The following is a 21159-nucleotide window of genomic DNA, read 5'->3' as shown; positions in this document are numbered from 1 at the left end:
CAGGAAAAAGAAAGAAAGACTTCCCTTTACAAATGATGTTTATGTTTAGTTATTTTATTTAACTACAGATTAAAGCTTATTTATTAAACATACTAAATTTAGTGCCTCCTGGATCTATGAACTAAAAATTGAGATACATTTAATATATATTCATCAAATTATAAAGTTTGTTAGTTCTTTTACTAATGCAGTATTTATTTTAACAAATGTTGGAACATAAATTAAGCATCAGTATGTGTTATTACTCAGTAGCAATTATTAAATGAAATACTTAAAAAAATTTACTTCCAGTTTAATTTTATTGAATGCTTTAAGTTTGATGTTACCCAAATAAAGCAAAACGTAATTATACTTGGAATGTTTCTCCTATAACGTTTTAAATGTAATGAAACAACATTATTAGGTTATACAAAGAATATTTATTGGTAGTATTATCAATAATTATTAAATTAAAAAATTTTAACCAGTTTTTCTATCAGTTTTATCTTGTATAAGCATTTGAATAGCCTCAACCTTACCATACAAACACCTTCTTTCTAAGATTCTTGAATGAAAATGTAGTCACTTAGATTATGTATAAAAATTACTCATAAAATTAAATGTAATTTTTTAAAATTACATTAATAAAAATTGTATGTATGAGGGCAAGTCAAATATAAATGGCATTTTATTTTTAAAAAAAATATTTATGGAAAAAAGGCAATTTATTTTTCCACATAGTTTCCTGCTTTAGAAATACATTTTTCCCAGTGAGAAGGAAGGTTTTTTATCGCAGCATCTTAGAATGAAGCTGGTTGTGCCAGGAGCCAATTGCGCACAAATCCCTCCACACCCTCATCATCTTCAAATTGTTGCCCTCCTAGAGCTTCTTTAAGTGGCCCAAACACATGAAAATCGCAGGGCGATAGGTCCAAGCTGTAGGGATGATGATCAATCAAGTTGAGTCCAGTGCATTTCTTCTAGTTTTGAGACCGTTAGAACTGCAGTATGGGGCCTGGCATCGTGAAGGCCTCTCGTATCGGTTGGTCTTGTCTTTTGCAGCATATGCAGCCCTCATCTCATTCCAACAGTTCGCAGTAATAAGCAGCATTGATTGTACATCACTCACGCAAAAACTCAATGAGCAAAATGCCTCAACAGTCAAAGAAACGGTCAGCTGACAGGAGTCTTGGCTTTCACTGGGGCTGCCTCCCCTTCTTTTCTCCACCACTTTGTACTGGCTTGTTTTGACTGGGGAGTCTAGTGGTGGATCCACGTATCGTTGCAGGTGATGATCCGACTCAGTAATGCATCACCTTCTTTCGCAAACCTTGCTGTAAGCCTCTGACAGACCTCCAAATGTCTCAACTTCTAATCTGCAGTCAAAAGGCGAGGTACTCATCTGGCACACACTTTGCAGAACTGTACGTCATTTGTGATGATCGTTTGACAGCTCCCAGAACTTATTCCCTCCTTTTCTGCAATTTTGGATACTCTCACCTATCGTCTTCAAGAATATCTCAAACCGTGCGAATGTTTTCGTTTGTAATGCTGGTCAGAGGACGATAATCATGTTTTCTGATTTTCCACTTGTTTTTCTACTTCCTTGAACTCTTTATGCGAAGCAAACACACGGGTCCTTGACAATGTTTGGTTCCCCAACTGTGCAATTTCCGTTGCTTGAACAACTTCATGAGCAAGAAATTTTATAATTATGCGTTGTGCAGTGGAGAGGTGCACCCATTGTTCCAACATCATGAGTGTTACTGATGAATTGGTTGGGAATGTGGAATGGCCAGCTTTCCCCACTCCTAATAACCCCTTCCAAGCATACCAGAAGCGCAGGCCCAGTCTACCAATCGTAGATGCTCAGGAACAAAAATCCCATTTATATTTGTTTTACCCTCATAGTAATTAACAGATTACACAAAAATCCTTCATTTGTAAACAAAAAGTACTGTAATGTTTCTGTGTAAGTATCTTTTATTATAATAATAATTTTATTTTCAATTAAATCAAATATTACAAACTAATTATTCTGTTTTACAATCAGTATAAATTTAGATTTCTTAATAATACAGTTTAGACTCAAAGTTAGCGGAAATTAGGTACGTGTAGAGGCAAGCCTGTTTCAGAGATTACCCAGCAATATAATATTTATTAATTATATTGCTGGTAATCTATAATAGAGCAAAAATAAAACATCAGTTTAATTCTAATTTAAAAGAGGTGAATAAACTCAATAAGTCTATTCACCATAAACTTATTGTGTAATGCATTTACCATTAAAGAAACATGGAATTCCACTCAATTGACTTATTGACCCTTATTACTATAATCAAATTTGAACAATTAACTATTCAAATACAGAAGACAAACATTTTATCATAATAATTTCATCACATCAGTTGTATACCACATATTGAACAACATTAAAGGCCAGAGCAATTAATATATATTCATTAAAAAAAACTCAATTAATCCTGTAATAAAGTCACCAACCAATCAACCTCATTAGCATGGCAATTGGTCAATCGACAGGAAGAAACATTCTGGATCATCCATCTCAAATATTTTATTCAAAAGGGATCTTGTAGAATAAATTCCAGCTTCCCTGATATCATCAGATAATAAATTATAAATCTTAGGAGCTATCATATGATCTTTTGAAATATTCACGTTTTGGAAATAGAACAATAATTTTACCTTTATCTCCTTCAATATGTCCTTCTTAAACAAAAGTTAATTTAAGGATGCACAATGCCTTATAGGTAATATTAATTTCCTAAAACTAGTTAACTATGAATTCAACTTAGGCTCATTAGCAATCAACCTCACAATATGTTTTTGGATTATAATTAATGGCTCAATAACCAATTTATATGTGTACCTCCCCAACTTTTTATTGCATTATTGATTATGGACTTCTTTACACAACTGGAACAGATTTATTTTTTAATAAAAAACCTATCTTATACAAAAACCAATAAGATTTCAAACATATGAACATGACTTTTACATGTCAGTTAGCTGTCTAAGGTCATTACATGATATTTAACACCATCAATGTTAATGACAGAAACAGTTACACAAGTTTACACCCAAACAATTTTCTTTATGATATTTTAAACTATTACTTACATTATCTCTAGATTTTAAATTATATTCTACAAAATTTGTTTTTTGAACATTTAAAGTACCATTCAACATTAGTAAAGTCCTTATGCGTCTGAGATCACTGACAATATTAATATTTAATTGCTGTATTCTAATTGATCAATAGTGTATAGGCATATCATCTGCAAAGACAACTTTTAAATTGTTCACATATACTAGAAATAGGACAGGATCAAGTACAGATTCTGTGGAACTACATGAGAAAATTTACGTGGTCTGCTTTGTTCATTACCAACTCTGATTAAATTCTATTTCACAAATACATTAAGAACCATTTATTAACAAACCCTCTATACCACTTTTTCCATTTTTTATAATAAAATTGAATACTCCACCATATCAAAAGCCTTTTGCATATCTAAGAAACGGCCTTTACTTTCTCATTTTTGTTAATAACTTAGTCTAGTGATTGCCTTTTCCAAGCTATGTCATTGATTTTAACCAATAATTCTATTTGATTTAAGAAAATTCATGTCTTATTTTACTATTTTTTTGAGTACTTTTTTTTGTGATAGAAGAGTTGGTCTATAGTTAGAAATTAATTCACAGTCATCCTTTTTGGAATCAGTACAACTGATAGCTTTAAAACAATGGGAAAAATATCCCTTTCAAATTATAAATTAATTAAAAAAGACTAATTTATCCAAAATCACACATCCAATTTTTTTTTAGAATTTTATTATTTATACTGTCACACCCAATAGGATGTTTTATCAGCCATTGATAGTATTATTTTATATACTTCAAAGCAATTAGATGGTACGAGAAAAAGAAATTTTGTAGAGCTTGGTATTGTAAAGTTTTCATTTATGACCGATGATTGAATTACCTAAATCACTTCAATATTTTTATACCTAATATAATATTCATTTAGTTTAGTATTATAAGGTTATTGGTGCAATGAATTTACCTTTTATGTTTATGTATATGTATTAATTTAAAAAAGGTATTGTATATATCTCATCATTCTTTTTATTTATTGCCGACAATTTTTTCTTCTTAATCTTTGGTTTTTGTTGATTAAATTCTGGTTGTCTAGTATCACTATTTCCTTCATTATATATCTGCATTAGTTCATCAGAATTATGATGGACCATACATAATGCTCTCATAGTAAAATAATATATTATCTCCACTGCAGTTAATAAACTGAATCCAAGAAATAATCCAGCAATTCCTCCAAATGAGACTAAAAATAAATAAAAAATTAATTTTGAAAATATAAGCATTAATTTTTTTAATCATCAGTTGAATATATCAACATTTTTGTAAATATCATAGACAAACCACCATCCAAATAAGCAGATGAAAGATAGATTAATTTTATCAATCATTTAAGGGCCAACCTACCGTTTTTCAGATACTAAATACTTTATATCAGTAACAGTTCTCTTCACCTAATTAATTATATTACTTTACTAGCAACCTCCATCACGACTTTGTTCCTGCTATATGCATATAGAACTTAAAAAACTAGAAACAATTTTTTTAGTAATTGTGTATGGGCTGTTGCTCTCTGAGTTTTCACAACTTACTGGATAATTTGGATGAATAATAACTTTTCAGTTATTAAATATGTAAAATGGTTGTCACTCCTTTTAATTTTATTACCAAACTAATTTGTTTTTACATATATTTTGAAATTAATACAAATCAATCTTTTATAGACAGTGAAATTAAATTTAATAAGTCATAATAACTGTCTGAAAAATCAGTATTGTCATAGAAAATGACTGACATAAACAATGATATTAAATTTACTAAAAGAAGTTCTAGGTTATTTATTTATGATTTTATAGTAGTAAAATTGGTGAGGTTTGAATATTCATGGGATCATAAGAAAGCAGCAGTTAAAATTTTGTAATGATTGGTTCAGTAGATATCGCAGTTATCGGGAACAAATGAAAAAAATGTCTATATAGTAGCGAGATTAGAACTTAAGCTATGATATACAAAACTATGAAAATGTTCACTTCTATCCCTAAAATAGAGCTTGGGATAAAAAAAAAACAGTGCTTTAGAAGAAAAACTACATCTTTGTAACAGTTCTAAAAGAGTGCTTAGAATAAAAACTATGCAACAGTTCTAAACCTTAAAAGAAAAAGTCAAATAAAATTTAGTTTTGTAATTTGTAGGAACAGAAATATCTTCTTAGACAGAAAATTTAAGTATTGCAACAAAATAATTTATTTACTTTTATGATTAATCTGACTTATAAAATTTAAAAAATGTAAAACATGAACTAATCTATCAGATCTTAAATAATGGATACTAGAGAAAAAATTATAACTAGCTACTGTAGATCTAAAAATCAAATTTCTGCAGTGTAATGGAACGTACACAGAAATTTATGAGAAGCTATAATTGAGGTTTACTTTCATTTTTTTCACTAACAAGTTCATTCTTTGGCTCTCATTTGCATTTTGAGGTTAGATCTCTAAGGCATCACTTAGCATTACTATCAGTCAGCCTTTAATACATTGATGAAATGTGTTTTAATAAAGCAAAAATTTCCTTCAAAATAAATAACTAATGATGACGATATTAGTAGTTTGAAATTACAGAAGTCTGAAAAATTAAGTTTTTTTGAACAAGAAATAAAATTTTGAACCATGAACAAACAATTTTATATATATAAAAAAAATAAAAACAATTACAATACTTTTTTTGTTTTCTATATTACTTGAAATATTTGAAAACCTCTGAGAAAAAAATAATTGTATAATTTCTCAAAAATATTAGAATCTTTGGCATTAAAAATTTTTATTTATCAGGTAAACTCCTATGAATAAAAATTTATAAGGTTGTGTAAGGAGCATCAGTTCTGGCACAATGCTAATAAAAAACTCTCATGGGCAATCTGTAAAGTTACCTAAGGTTGTGTCCTTTAATTAAAAAAATAGCTGGTAAATAACAAAGGGAAGTCAGTTAACAATTTGCACTAAATGCATAACAAACAATTTACAAATGTCCATAAACCATTTATACATCATCAAAAAATGAATTATTTCTTATATTAATACTAATATGTAAATTACCAGGAGAAATTTAATTTATTTTTAACCTATGCCTCCTCCCAACATTAAGTGAATTCTCTAATGAGCTGAAGTACAAACTGTTTTATGTAGCGTTAATGAAATATATTAGTGCTCTTCTTCAGGACAGGAAGATAAAGCTAAACCACCTGGATACCCTATTTTTTATTTATGTCTACACATTTTGATACAGTGTCTAAAATGTTACTAATAGCTTCACTATATTGCAGTTAAAAATTACCAATTTAATGAAACTTACCTAACAAATCAACCCAGCCAAATAGAACTTCTCGCTTATATCGAACCATTGGCCAAGATCCAAATCCAACATGTAGTGGTTCATCTGCTTCACTAAAAAACATGTACAATAGTATATTATAATAGAATACAATTTTAGTAAATAAAAAACTACAAAAACATTTTTAATATTTACTAAGTCATGCAATTTACTAATTCAATTGTACAATTTACTAAGTTAAAATTTATCAAGAGGTACATTATTTATAGTTTTAATTATGTGTAATCTGAATCAAAAGCTAATACAGGCGGACACAATTCAGTGTATTTTTTTTTTAATTTTGATGGAAGTTAAGTTTTCTGATTATTAGATTATTTGTATGTAGATTATACATAACATTATTTTTTAGTATTTATAAGTAATATTTGCAAACTTACTGAAATATAACGTTTTTCTCATTAAGAAAATAAATGTGAGAAATACAGTTTGTTAAAACATGGTTAATATAGAAATGACATGCTGTTACTCAGATAAATTACAGTAGTTAGCTAGACTACTGAAATCTGGATGGGGAAAAAAATGAGCTGGAATGGAAAAAGGATGATTTTTCTAAATTTTTTATAATGGGATCAGTGAAAATTAAACATTACATCACTTAGCCTGTAAACAGCAAAAGTATTGCAAATTGTTAATGAAAAAAACAATTCACTTGGGGCTATTCTTTCCCTTGGTGTTTCTTCACCACTTTTCTTTTTCTGCCTTCTAAAATTCTATTACTTATGCATTCGGATTAATAATTCCTTCAGTATTACAACTCCAGTCTTTAGAATTGTCAACATGTATCTCAATCAAAGAATTGATTCTGGTAGGAAAGTATGTGTTTGCAACAAAATTTCCTTTTCCATCAAAACATATATTTACACATCAAGTATGTGTAAATTTTTTAAATGATATAACAATATCAAGTTTGTTAATTCCATGATAAAATGATAAGCCAGAATGTTTGCCTCGCACATCAAAAGCTTTTGTTGTTATTTTTTGAATATATTATTACTCACCAATGGAAATGCCACGATATGTTGCATTTATTCCAAAAATACTGTCCTAGTTTATAAAATGATGTAGAATAACCGACTTGCATCTAGGTTTTTGCATTAACTGAAAGGTTTCTTCATTCAATTCACAGTCAATTGGCAGCTGATAATATTCTTAAAAGTATTTTATCACCATACTCAAAGTACTTGAATCTATTTCAGTATTATTTTTATAGTAAAGCTAGCCAAATTTGGACAGATATTGATCCACCAAGGAACTCTACACCATGGCTGTAGTAAATAATAAGAAAAATACCATTCACATTATCTTCATATGAGGATCTAATTCATTATTAAATTGATGTCACACTTATACCTTTTAGTTGACGAGTATAAGGTATTTAAAAAAGAAAAAACAGTTTAAAAATAAAATAAATTTTGTTAGTTAAAGAACATATTGTTAAACAATATTGTTTTTTTCAATAACGTAGAAAGTTTACAATGTCTAGTTTTTGGATTTAGTCTATTCCAGCTGCTGAAATCATTTTCTTCTTCATTTTTTCTTCCATTGGTAATGCTCATGGCATCTTCTCTCCTTTATCATTTCTTCATCTTGTGTAAGACATGATGGTGGTGAATCCAAAATTTCCTCTGTAGTTTTCATACCTGACAAGTGAAATCTTTTCAGAACGTACTTAAGTACAACAGCTCCAAAAAGCCTGAATCCCAATGCGATACATTTTCTACGCTTTACATTACATCATACTTTAGCCATTTACATCATACACTTTACTATTTTCTACCCACCTCATATTTAATAGAAACATATTTTTAAGCACGTAACTTTTTATGATCGAAAGGACATGTTTTATCGAAATTTATCAAATGATTAATGTTTTCCGATATGGACAATCAAATTCATCCTAGTCAATTACATGCACTCTTCTTTCATTGATGTAACAATTTAAAATACTTTTAGTTTCTGTGCTTTTAATGTAAACTTTATCGCGCAGTTTATTCAAAATCTCTTAAAAGGAATAACTCTTAAATCTGACATCCCATTTCAGTGCATCCCCTTCGTTATTGTTTTTCATTACACTCTGTGAAAACGAAATATCTAGCAGACCGTAAGGCAGTTATTAATAACTTCCATCCGAAGATGCAGTATTTGTATTTAAGGAATTCCTTTGTGGAAATCTTATACCACTGAAAGTCTAGATGATGTTTTCATCTCGAGCAATAAATTCAACTAACTAAAAAAAGAATGAAATATTCATTTAATATATCTATGTTTTGCGGAGTATGTTGCGTCATACAATCGGTTATTATTAAACAGTAGGTAGCAGTTTGGTCAGGGATATTCGTTGAAGACTCAAATTCTATTCTACCATGCCTATTTTTAAAATATTATTTTTGCTTCAAGCAGTCGAATACATATAAAGGTATAAAGGTGTGAAATTTAAAAAAAAATTGGTTAATCGTTTAAATTTTCCCCCAATGTTAGTTATATACGATTTTTAAAAATGAACAATCATTGTATATTTGAACGAAATTAAAATATAAAAAAAACCAAATTTGAGTCTTCTAATAGTCTTCTAAAATATTTAATTTTTTGCCAACTTACTAAAATAATAGATTTTAAAATTAACAGATTGATGAATATTAATATATTAAATAGAAAAATAAAATGAATAATTTAATTAATAATCAGATACAACATACTAATATCAAGGAATATAACGAATCATGAACACACATTTGATGATGATATAATAAACATTATTGATTTCAATAATGAAGAATTAATGTTATTAAACACGTGTTTAAATTTAACCTACCAACCCTAAATAAAAATAAAATTATCAAACACATGATTATTGATGTAGAAAATAGTTTATTTAAAATTGATAACAGATAATAAAAAAAAAAAATTAAAAAATATTTTTATTAATGTAATTGATAGTATTAAAAATAATAAAAGCTTAGATATCCGTTATAAAGATTCTAATAAAAATTATAATATTTACGGAAGTATAAAAAACATTTCAAATCTTTTCATCCTTGGAGTCAAAAAATTGCATGCAACCTTTAAATAAAAGTGGCAACTCCACTGATCATTGCCATTATTGAAAGAATTACTGCCAGTCCAAAAAAATCACTACACACGGTATCCCATAAATCTGGTGTTAAATACACATCTTGTTGTAAAATTTTTCATGAATTAAAATTGAAACCATACTGCATTACAACTGGAGGAAATAGACAAACCGAAACGACTTGATTATTGCAACTGGCTTCTTGAAAACATTGTTGGTGAACAGATAGACTTGATGTCAGATTTCATGTCCGATGAGGCATAGTTTCATTTATCCAGCCATATTAATTCACAGAACACCAGGTAATTGGATGGCGAGGAATCCTCAAAAGACATTCAAACGTCTACCTCACAATGAGAAGACTGGTGTGCAGTTTCCCATAATCGTACAGTGGGACCAATATTTTTTGACCGGACTGTCAATACAAAAGTTTACCTCACAATTTTCAAAGAATTCTGTGCACAATTAACTGATAATGAAAAAGAATAAAACTTCTTCTAACAAGATGCAGCAACATGTCGTCACATATCAAACGTTTTACTAAATCATATTCATGCAGCTTTCACAAATGAAAAAGCTGTCAGCAGAGAACTGGGGCAACACAACAGGGGCAATGTGTTTATGTTGTTTTCATATATGAAGTAACTCGTCTACATGTTTTTAATCATTTTATCTCTATTTGTTTTTTGTCTCATCGTTTAGCAATGGGCAAAGGAAAATGTGTGTTTAATGTTAACCTGCAACAGGAATACAAATTTTTGAAATTCTGTAATGACAGTAACAATGAACATGTTTATTACACACTATGTACTGGAGAATTTTCTCTTTCACGTAAACGAAAGGGTGATATTGAAAACCACGTGAAATCAGCCAAACATAGAAGTTCTATTAATGCTACTGATTCAGCAAATATAAGAGACTTTTTAAAGCCAAAGATGGAAATAACAATAACAGTGAACTGTAGTGTGCTGCTAAAGAAGATAAAATTTTCATACTACACTGCTAGACACGAATTCAGTTTCAAAACATCAGATTGCACATGTAAACTGGTTAAAAAGTTATATAGTTAAAAAGTTTGCCATTTATATTTGATGTGTTGGTTCTTTGAAAAACATTAATTATGTAACAGTAACAATGGATAGCTCAAACAGAAGTGAAGTAAAACTTGTTCCAATTGGTGTAAGATATTTCAGTATGGAGGAGGGAATCCAAGTTAAACTTTTAAATTTCGATGAACTATCAGGTGAAACTGCTCAAATTTTGACTTAGTATCTTTTGCACTGTGTGAAAAAATACAAACTTGAAGAAAAGTTGGTTTGTTTTACTGCTGATAACACTAACAGTAATTTTGATGTGAAGAGAAAGGGAAATGAAAATGTTTTCAGAAAAGTTTAAAGTGATTTAGATGACCTATTTTAGGAATTGATTGTTCAGCCCACATTGTACACAATTCAGTACAAACAGTATGTGATTCTCTACCCGTGGACGTAGAAGTTATGGTTATAAAAATTAATATATATTTTCACATATATATAGTAAGAGTAACAAAACTTAAAGTTCTGTGAATTTGTGGAAACAGATTACAAATAAGTATTACCTCATAGCAGCACAAGGCTCCTTAGTTTGTTACCTGCAATACAAAGAATTCTTTTCATTTTTGATGACCTAAAATCATACTTCTTTTCTTGTGACAAATGCCCAAAATTATTATTTAATTTTTTTTTGAAAATCTAGAAAGTAAACTGTTTTTGAAATTTTTATATGGTACTCTACAGTATTTTATAATGTAGTTCTAAAATTGGAAGCTAATTCTATCACAGCAACAGAAGTAGTTCAGACATATTCTGAATTAATTTGTCAACTTCAGGAAAGAAAAACCCACAAATTTATACCATCTTCTGCGAAAGAATTGCTAGTTTTCTAAAAGAAGATAATGATGTTCAGGAAGAAACATTCTTCTCAAGCGTAGACAATTTTTATAATTCTAGTATCCAGTACTTAGAGTTGTGGAGAACCAGTTTTGATAAAGTTAGTAAATTTCAGTGGATAAAATTACAAACTGAAATTGCCTGGTCTGATTTAGAAGAGGGTGCACAAGTTGTTTATGAAATTATAAAAGATTCCATAAATATTGATCAACATACATTGTTGAACCAGGTAATTCAAAACCAAAGGGTAGGTTGTGGTTCAATTCTGAAAAAGTACCAGATAGTATTGAAGAGAAGTGGAAAGCAATAATTAAGCTGTTTCAAAAGTCTGATATTTCATTGCAATTTTCATGTTGCAATATTTCTAAAATGGTTGAGTTTGCGATGTCTTTGCTTGGGACATCTGCTCCAGTTGAGAGAGTTTTTTCAATTATGGGGAAAATTTGGTCTGCAGAAAGAGGTAGACTTTCAGTATCTACTGTTAAACATCTACTAAATCTTAAAATTTATTCAGAACTTTCTTGTTGTGAATTTTATGATGTAATAAAAACGTCATGTCTAGTGAAAAATACAACTGAATAAATACGGTTTAATGTTTCAGTAAACTGTTAAGACTTTTAAGTAATTTCAAAAATATGTCCTGGGTTAAACCCAAAAAAAAAAAAGGTAAGCCTAACATAACCACCTGACAAATGGCAGCAACAATCAGTAGTAAGTTATCTCCACTAGTTGTGTGAGAGTCTTTCATAAATAGTGTAGAGTAGCGGTTTCATTATGGGTTTGGTTTTATTACCTTGTATTACCTATAATAACGATATAAACTATAAATGAAAAATGATTGGCATAGTTTTGGACTTTCAACAGCCATATAAATATGAAAATAAAAATAAGTTTAAATCTCATTACATGTTTAATTTAATTCATTCCTGTACACTCTATACAAAATAGATCCTTTATCAAAGTGATACACAATATTTCAAAAACTTTTCTGAAAGTGCAAATCTACTTTTCAGAAAGTGATTTTTTTTAAATATGTTTCTTAATAATAACTGTTTTAAATATTTTTTTTATTCAAAAAGGTATGCATATGTAGAATATTTAGTTTAGCAAGTATGGAAACCTCAAGAGAATTAATCACATGAAAGATTATAAAATCTAAAAAGAATATTAAAGTAATACGTTAAATACTTACACTGAATCAACTAACTTTTCAACTTCATATACAGTGTTTTCACATCCCAGTTCACAAGGGCAATTTAAGCCCCTACCAAGACTTTCTGTAAGGTCAACAATTCATTTGTTCAAATTGAAAGTAAACTAACTAATTTAGTTAAATAACTTACAAGTTAAGAAATCTTCAATATAAATAATAAAATAAAAATTCTTAATCTGATTTATTTCAATTTACAACATTGTTGGTGAGTAGACTGATTACTAAGAGATCAGAGGCAAAACAGTTATGCAGAACTGACAATTAAAGAGTAAATTAAATAACAATTTGCTATTTTAATTATTAATTACTTAAATATGTCATAATAAAAATAAAGTTCTATTAAATAATAACTATGCTTATGGTTTACTTTTTACTTTTTTGAAATTTTTATGGTCTACAGATATGCATGTTTTTATATTAGACAATTGGGTAGATCATTCCATCATCTTTAAAAAGCACATGTAATCAAACTATGGAATATGTCTAATAAAAACAAAGCCTACCTAGATGGAGACACTAACCAAAATATTTTACGCAAAAATGGATATTTAGAAATGTGTGAAATATACAGCAAAGCAATATCCTTAACAACCAGCTACCATTTAATTCAGACATCCTCAACACCATGATAAAATCACAAGATTAGAAACTATATTATGATTATTTCAATCAGTCTGTGCTAAAGTGGGTAGTGCGTTTTATTAACTTTAAATCTGTCGCTTGAGTATATATGTGAATTAACACATTCACTGCTGTACGGGGTATATATATGTCCTGTTCTGCAGTCATCTAAGATGTGACTGAGAAAGAAATAATGTTGCTCTGCGGTGCATTGAGTGTTTGATATCGATTATTCTTACAAACCATATCTGTCCTACAATGCAGTGAAGTAATAACACTATGTGGAGTACGGATTCTCTTTTTTGACTTATTTCCAATAAAATTATTATTGTTATTTTTTTGTTCTTAGTTTTTTCAGTATACAATATTTTGTAAATTATTCATAGGTTTAGTAATTATTCTTATACTAATATTAATTTTTTTTGTCTTCAGTCATTTGACTGGTTTGATGCAGCTCTCAAAGATTCCCTACCTAGTGCCAGTTGTTTCATTTTGGTGTACCCCTACATCTTACATCCATATGTTAATTAGTCAAATATAATTATGTCCATTACATATTATAATGGAGTTCGTGAGGTTCGGTGGGAAGAGGAAGGTGGCTTTTGGGCAGGGGACTTTAGAGTAATTAACTCAGCGTCAAATTATGGGCAGGCAGGAGTAGGTTTCGTGATGAACAAGAAGATAGGGAGGAGAGTGGAGTATTTCAAGACGCATAGCGATAGAGTCATTGTAATAAGGATAAAATCAAAACCTAAACAGACAACGATTGTTAACGTCTATATGCCTACAAGGGCCCATTATGATGATGAGGTAGAGTGTGTATACGAAGAGATTGATGAAGCAATTCAACACGTAAAAGGAGATGAAAATTTAATAATAGTTGGAGATTGGAATGCAAGCATTGGAAAAGGCAAGGAAGGAAATATAGTGGGTGAATACGGGCTGGGCAAAAGGAATGAAAGAGGGGACCGACTTATAGAGTTTTGCACAAAGTATAATTTAGTAATTGCCAACACCCAATTTAAAAATCATAATAGAAGAATATACACTTGGAAAAAGCCAGGCGATACTGCAAGGTATCAGATAGATTATATCATGGTTAAGCAAAGATTTAGAAATCAACTCGTTGACTGCAAAACTTACCCTGGAGCAGACATTGATAGCGACCATAATTTGGTGATAATGAAATGTAGATTGAGGTTTAAAAACCTGAAGAAAAGGTGTCAGATGAATCGGTGGAATTTAGAGAAGCTTGAGGAAGAGGAGGTGTAAAGAAGATTTTTTAGGAGGACATCGCAAGAGGTCTGAGTAAAAAAGATAAGGTAGAAAATGTAGAAGAAGAATGGGAGAATGTTAAAAAGGAAATTCTTAAATCAGCAGAAGCAAACTTAGGCGGAATAAAGAGAACTGGTAGAAAACCTTGGGTTTCAGACGATATATTGCAGCTGATGGATGAACGTAGAAAATATAAGAATGCTAGTGATGAAGAAAGTAAAAGGAACTATCGGCAATTAAGAAATGCTATAAACAGGAAGTGCAAACTGGCGAAAGAAGAGTGGATTAAAGAAAAGTGTTTAGAAGTGGAAAGAAAAATGAACATTGGTAAAATAGACGGAGCATACAGGAAAGTTAAGGAAAATTTTGGGGTACATAAATTAAAATCTAATAATGTGTTAAACAAAGATGGTACACCAATATATAATATGAAAGGTAAGGTCGATAGATGGGTGGAATATATTGAAGAGTTATACGGAGGAAATGAATTAGAAAATGGTGTTATAGAGGATGAAGAGGAAGTTGAGGAGGATGAAATGGGAGAAACAATACTGAGACCTGAATTTAAGAGAGCATTAAAAGATTTAAATGGCAGAAAGGCTCCTGGAATAGACGGAATACCTGTAGAATTACTGCGCAGTGCAGGTGAGGAAGCGATTGATAGATTATACAAACTGGTGTGTAATATTTATGAAAAAGGGGAATTTCCGTCAGACTTCAAAAAAGTGTTATAGTCATGATACTAAAGAAAGCAGGGGCAGATAAATGTGAAGAATACAGAACAATTAGTTTAACTAGTCATGCATCAAAAATCTTAACTAGAATTCTATACAGAAGAATTGAGAGGAGAGTGGAGGAAGTGTTAGGAGAAGACCAATTTAGTTTCAGGAAAAGTATAGGGACAAGGGAAGCAATTTTAGGCCTCAGATTAATAGTAGAAGAAAGATTAAAGAAAAACAAACCAACATACTTGGCGTTTATAGACCTAGAAAAGGCATTCGATAACGTAGACTGGAATAAAATGTTCAGCATTTTAAAAAAAATTAGGGTTCAAATACAGAGATAGAAGAACAATTGCTAACATGTACAGGAACCAAACAGCAACAGTAACAATTGAAGAACATAAGAAAGTAGCCGTAATAAGAAAGGGAGTCCGACAAGGGTGTTCCCTGTCGCCGTTACTTTTTAATCTTTACATGGAACTAGCAGTTAATGATGTTAAAGAACAATTTAGATTCGGAGTAACAGTACAAGATGAAAAGATAAAGATGCTACAATTTGCTGATGATATAGTAATTCTAGCCGAGACTAAAAAGGATTTAGAAGAAACAATGAGCGGCATAGATGATGCCTACGCAAGAACTATCACATGAAAATAAACAAGAACAAAACAAAAGTAATGAAATGTAGTAGAAATAACAAAGATGGACCACTGAATGTGAAAATAGGAAGAGAAAAGATTATGGAGGTAGAAGAATTTTGTTATTTGGGAATAGAATTACTAAAGATGGACGAAGCAGGAGCGATATAAAATGCCGAATAGCACAAGCTAAACGAGCCTTCAGTAAGAAATATAATTTGTTTACATCAAAAATTAATTTAAATGTCAGGAAAAGATTTTTGAAAGTGTATGTTTGGAGTGATATGGAAGTGTATGTGGATGTTTGAGTGGATGGAAGTGGATGTTTGAAGTGTATGAATGATATGGAAGTGAAACTTGGACAATCGGAGTATCTGAGAAGAAAAGGTTAGAAGCTTTTGAAATGTGGTGCTATAGGAGAATGTTAAAAATCAGATGGGTGGATAAAGTGACAAATGAAGAGGTATTGCGGCAAATAGATGAAGAAAGAAGCATTTTGAAAAATATAGTTAAAAGAAGAGACAGACTTATAGGCCACATACTAAGGCATCCTGGAATAGTCGCTTTAATATTGGAAGGACAGGTAGAAGGGAAAAGTTGTGTAGGCAGGCCACGTTTGGAATATGTAAAACAAATTGTTAGGGATGTAGGATGTAGAGGGTATACTGAAATGAAACGACTAGCACTAGATAGGGAATCTTGGAGAGCTGCATCAAACCAGTCAAATGACTGAAGACAAAAAAAAAAAAATATTATCATTTCATATGACTAATAATTGATGCTGTTTTTTTTTCTGAGGAACAGTAACTAAAACTTCATAATTTTTCTTATAATTTTCAATATTCTTATTTTGACTAATTTATTATTTTTATATCAGGAAAATTAACATGAAATAAATTATTGGTAAGTCACTATGTCCTACCAATTGTGACTCACTGTGAAGAACAGTAATCTAAAAATGTTTTAGGTTATTGTGATCTATTTATTATTATTGCCAAATTTATTTACTACAGATAGTAATCATAATAACTGGGCACTGGAGGCCCTCAAGGGGGACAATAGAAGGCCCACAGAAAACTGGGGCATTCAGTCTAGCTAGGAAAGTGATGGCTGATTAAAAGATAGGCAAAAATGATGTTTTCCAGATATCTGGACTTGCATAGTAAACAAAATTAATAAATATGCTAATGCACTAAAACAATGAGAAAATAATCGATCAAACTCTAGAATAAATAAGTGGGTTAATACTGACAAAACTGAAATAAAAAAAAATTTTTGCTATAGTAATAATTATGGGAATAAATGTACTACCTGAATTACAGTTATATTGGTCTAGAAAATTGGTATACAACAACAAATTTCTGGCAGATTTAATGTCACAAAACTAAATTTTAATTCTCTTGCGCTGTATCAATTTTTGTGATGAAAGTCTTGATTGACAATAACAATACAAACAATAAATTGTACAAAATTCGTCCATTGCTTGAAAAATTATTATATAATTTTCAGTTGTATCTTACTCCAGGGGAGAACATTATAGTCGATGGAACGATGGTTCCATGGTGTGTACGACTATCCTTTAAACAATATATAAAAAATAAAAGGTACAAATTTGGCATAAAAATTTATAACCTCTACATCATTTAGGGTTATGTTCATAATTTTAAAATATATGTTGCAAAAGGTGACGTGACGGTGGGGAAGTCCCATCCACTCTCTGTTATTAAATACCTCATGGAAAATTTATGTGGATCAGGAAGGACTTTACACAACACCTTGGCAGTTATTACAGTAAGTCCAGTTGTTGCATATTATCTACTTTCTAAAAACACAAAAATTTGTGGAACATTAGGCAAAAATTGAAAAAATTTGCCTTAAGAAATTGTTTCTAAAAGCTAAAGAAAGGCGAAGTAGATGATAGGATGAAATATATAATATTAAAATTATAAAATGGATAAGTAAGTACCAGGTATAATGGTGCTTATATACTAATAATAACTACTAAAGAATGTCAAATGTCATGATTTGACATTGAAAATAACTGGGACAAACAGATAATCAGGAATACTCACCAAACCACAATGTGTCATTGATTGTAATGCAGTAATAAAAGGAGTGGATTTCAGTGACCAAATGTCAAATTATTAACCTGTGCTGAGAAACAGAATAAAATGGTGTCATAAAGTGGTGATGGAACTTATTTTTGACACAGCATTAGTTAACACATGCCTGCTATATTGTAATAAAACTGAAAGAAAAATTTCTGTTTTGAAGTTTAAATAAATTTTAATAGATTAACTTACTGCAGAAGATCAAGGGAAAAACCAACGTCAATGAACTCCAAAAAGAATTCACATGTTAAATCTGAAGATGATAAAAGTAAGGGAAGAAAATGCAGTGGCTGCTATAAAGTTTTGTGGGCAACTATGTCAAGCAGACAGGCAGATTGTAAGGTAAAGAACGTTAACATGTATTGCGAAGATTGTGATGAAAACCGACATTAAGTCTACAATATTTTAAAGAATGTCATTCTAAATTTTAGTTACTTTTGTTTTGATAACTATTGACTAATATTAATTTTTTTTATTTACTTTGATACAATTTTTACCAATTCAGATTTTTGATATATTTAATTAATTTGCAATCAAGAGAAAAAATTTATTTATTTTTTACGATTCTATATTTTTTATGACAGTATTATATTTTTCTTTTGTTGTAGTAGTAAGTATTAATTTTTATTTTAAAAATATCTTCTTTTTTTTGTTTTCCATAGGAAGTGGGAAAATCTGCCTGAACCAAATGCCCAGCAGCCCGCACATACTGGGTGGGTGGGGTTCATCACCTACGCTGTGAGACCCACTAAAAACCAACTCTCTCATGCAGGGTAGTGCTGGAATTGATGTAAACGCATAACATCAGCACCAAATGCATCACAGGCACACTTCTCATTCACACCAATATTTACATAACACATTTAGACACTATTTACACTCAATATTTACAATTAACAATATATACAGCTTACAATTTACACTATAGCTACTGCAGCCTCAGAACACAGGAGCCATTGGTGATAACAATGCCGAGGCACCTTCACCACCCACTTCCTAATGCTGACGCCCATCGCAGTCCTCAACTGACTCCTTGTCCTCTTCCATTAGTTTCTGCTGTAGCACCCTTATAAAATACCAGGCACATGCAGTCCATCTCTCACAGAGAGATAGCATCAACCATATGACTCTCCCCAACAAGTTCAATCACTACACAGTATCTACTGCCTCCATGTGGGGCATACAAAGAAGGCATACATCATCATATCTACGTCATCGCAGTACTGGCACACCTCTATGCTCCTCTTTCCAATCCTATAGAGGATTTACATAACACATTCAGTCACTATTTACAATTAATAATATTTACAGCTCAGAATTTACACTATAGCTATGCTGGTATCAGACAGCAGGAACACGTCCTGCGGGAGCCACCAGCGATGACAATGCCTAGGCACCCCCGCCACTCGCCTCCAAAGGCTGGTGCCCATAGCTTTCCTGGATCGACAACCAACATCTCTGTTGTCCACCTCACAGACCCCTCCATTAGTTTCTGCTGTAGCATCCTTTTAAACCACCGGGCACACGTAGTCTATCCCTCACCGGAAGAGAGTATCAACCGCATGACTCCCATTGGCGAGTTCAAATTGCCACATGGTATCTCCTGTCTCCATCTAGGGCACAGAAAGAAGGTATGGCCCACTGTATCCACATCATCACAATACTGGCACAGTTCTGTGCGCCTCTTTCCAATCCTACAGAGGTAGACCCCAAATAACCCATGACCCAACAATCATTGAGCTATCCAGAAGTCCACCTCCCCATACAGTCTATTGACCCAGGCAGCCACCTCCAGGATCAAGGTGTAGTTCCAGTGCCCCTCCTTCGCACACCACCACCTCCTACCAGTCAGACAGCATGTGATCCCTTGCCTCCTCTCTATCATCTGTGGCTCTGTCTCTTCTCTCTTTGGCCAGCAGATCCAGTGGCAGCATATCCGCCACCACCAGTGAGGCATCCAATGATACCATTCGGTAGAGCTGCACCCCCACTCTTATCACCAGCCTTCTATATATGCCATTCAGTCTGGGTATTTCTTCCCACTCCAAAGGCCTCTCACCATACCAGTGTCATATACAATATCATTGATACCACGGCAGATGCCAGTATTCTGTGCTTGGATGTCCTAGGACCCCTGGCATTGATCAAAGCCTCAGCAATGCTGAGGACAACCTTTTCGTCTTCATGGCCACTTGCTGCACATGAAGTAAGAACCTATGGAGCCACACTCCCAAGTATTTTGCCGCTTCCATCAGGGCTTCCATCATTTCTCCATCCACTTGGACAGCAAAAGGGAGTATTGCCCGCCTCCCTGTCATTGCTACAATTTCAGTTTTCTTAGCTGACAGTTGTAGCTCCTGCATCTGAAGCCATGGCTTGATCTTCTCAATGATCCTTGTAGCTATCCCCACCACCTTCTTCAGCTCCTTCGCCGCCACCATTATTGCCAAGTCATTGTCATATGCCACTAATTGTACTTCCGGCAGCCATCCCTGCTGAAGGAGATCATCATACACTACAACAATATCTAGGCTAACCAAATTGTTAGTCTCATGTACCAGGTGTGTAAATATGAAACTGGACTTTTTGTATAGAAAATACACATTTATTGTATGAAAGTGATAAAAAATATTTTATTCAAAATATTGTCCACCGCTAGCTATACATTTTTCCAATCTCTCTTGACAATTTATGAATACTACAAAAAAAAAAACTATTGCTCTTTTCAGGCAAACAAATCATTGTGCCATTTAAGGCAAATCGAGCCATTTTCATAAGAAGTGAAGACCTACTCAGGAAGTGTATGTCCCATTGATGCAAATAAGTAGTAATCGGAAGGAGCCAAGTCTGATAAGTAAGCCGCATGCAAAGTATTTTCCAACTGAATGCTTCAATCATTTTCTTGACCGGTTATTATATGTGTGATGGTACATTATCATGAAGCAAAATCACTTTGTGTTGCCTTTTCTGATATTCTGGTCGTTTTTCATGCAATGCTTGATTCAAATCGATCTTTTGTTGTCGGTAGTGTTCAGTATTAACGATTTCACCAGGTTTTAGCAGCTCATAATAGATCACACTCTTCTGATCCA

General features: G+C 31.6%; 1 protein-coding gene across 1 annotated transcript in view; it reads right to left on the bottom strand.

The window, feature by feature from the left end:
* Positions 1-3072: 3072 nt before the first annotated feature.
* Positions 3073-21159, bottom strand: part of LOC142319944 (sodium channel protein Nach-like) — a 42270-nt gene continuing 24183 nt past the window's right edge. The window contains exons 10-12 of the mRNA XM_075357620.1: positions 12680-12760; positions 6451-6542; positions 3073-4345 (exon numbers count right to left, since the gene is read on the bottom strand). Of these exons, the coding sequence (XP_075213735.1) occupies positions 4089-4345; positions 6451-6542; positions 12680-12760 (430 nt within the window). The 3' untranslated portion in view covers positions 3073-4088. The remainder of the gene's footprint in view (positions 4346-6450; positions 6543-12679; positions 12761-21159) is intronic.

Source organism: Lycorma delicatula, chromosome 2, assembly GCF_047948215.1.
Source record: "Lycorma delicatula isolate Av1 chromosome 2, ASM4794821v1, whole genome shotgun sequence".
NCBI lineage: Eukaryota > Metazoa > Arthropoda > Insecta > Hemiptera > Fulgoridae > Lycorma > Lycorma delicatula.
This window is presented reverse-complemented; position numbering and strand designations above follow the sequence as displayed.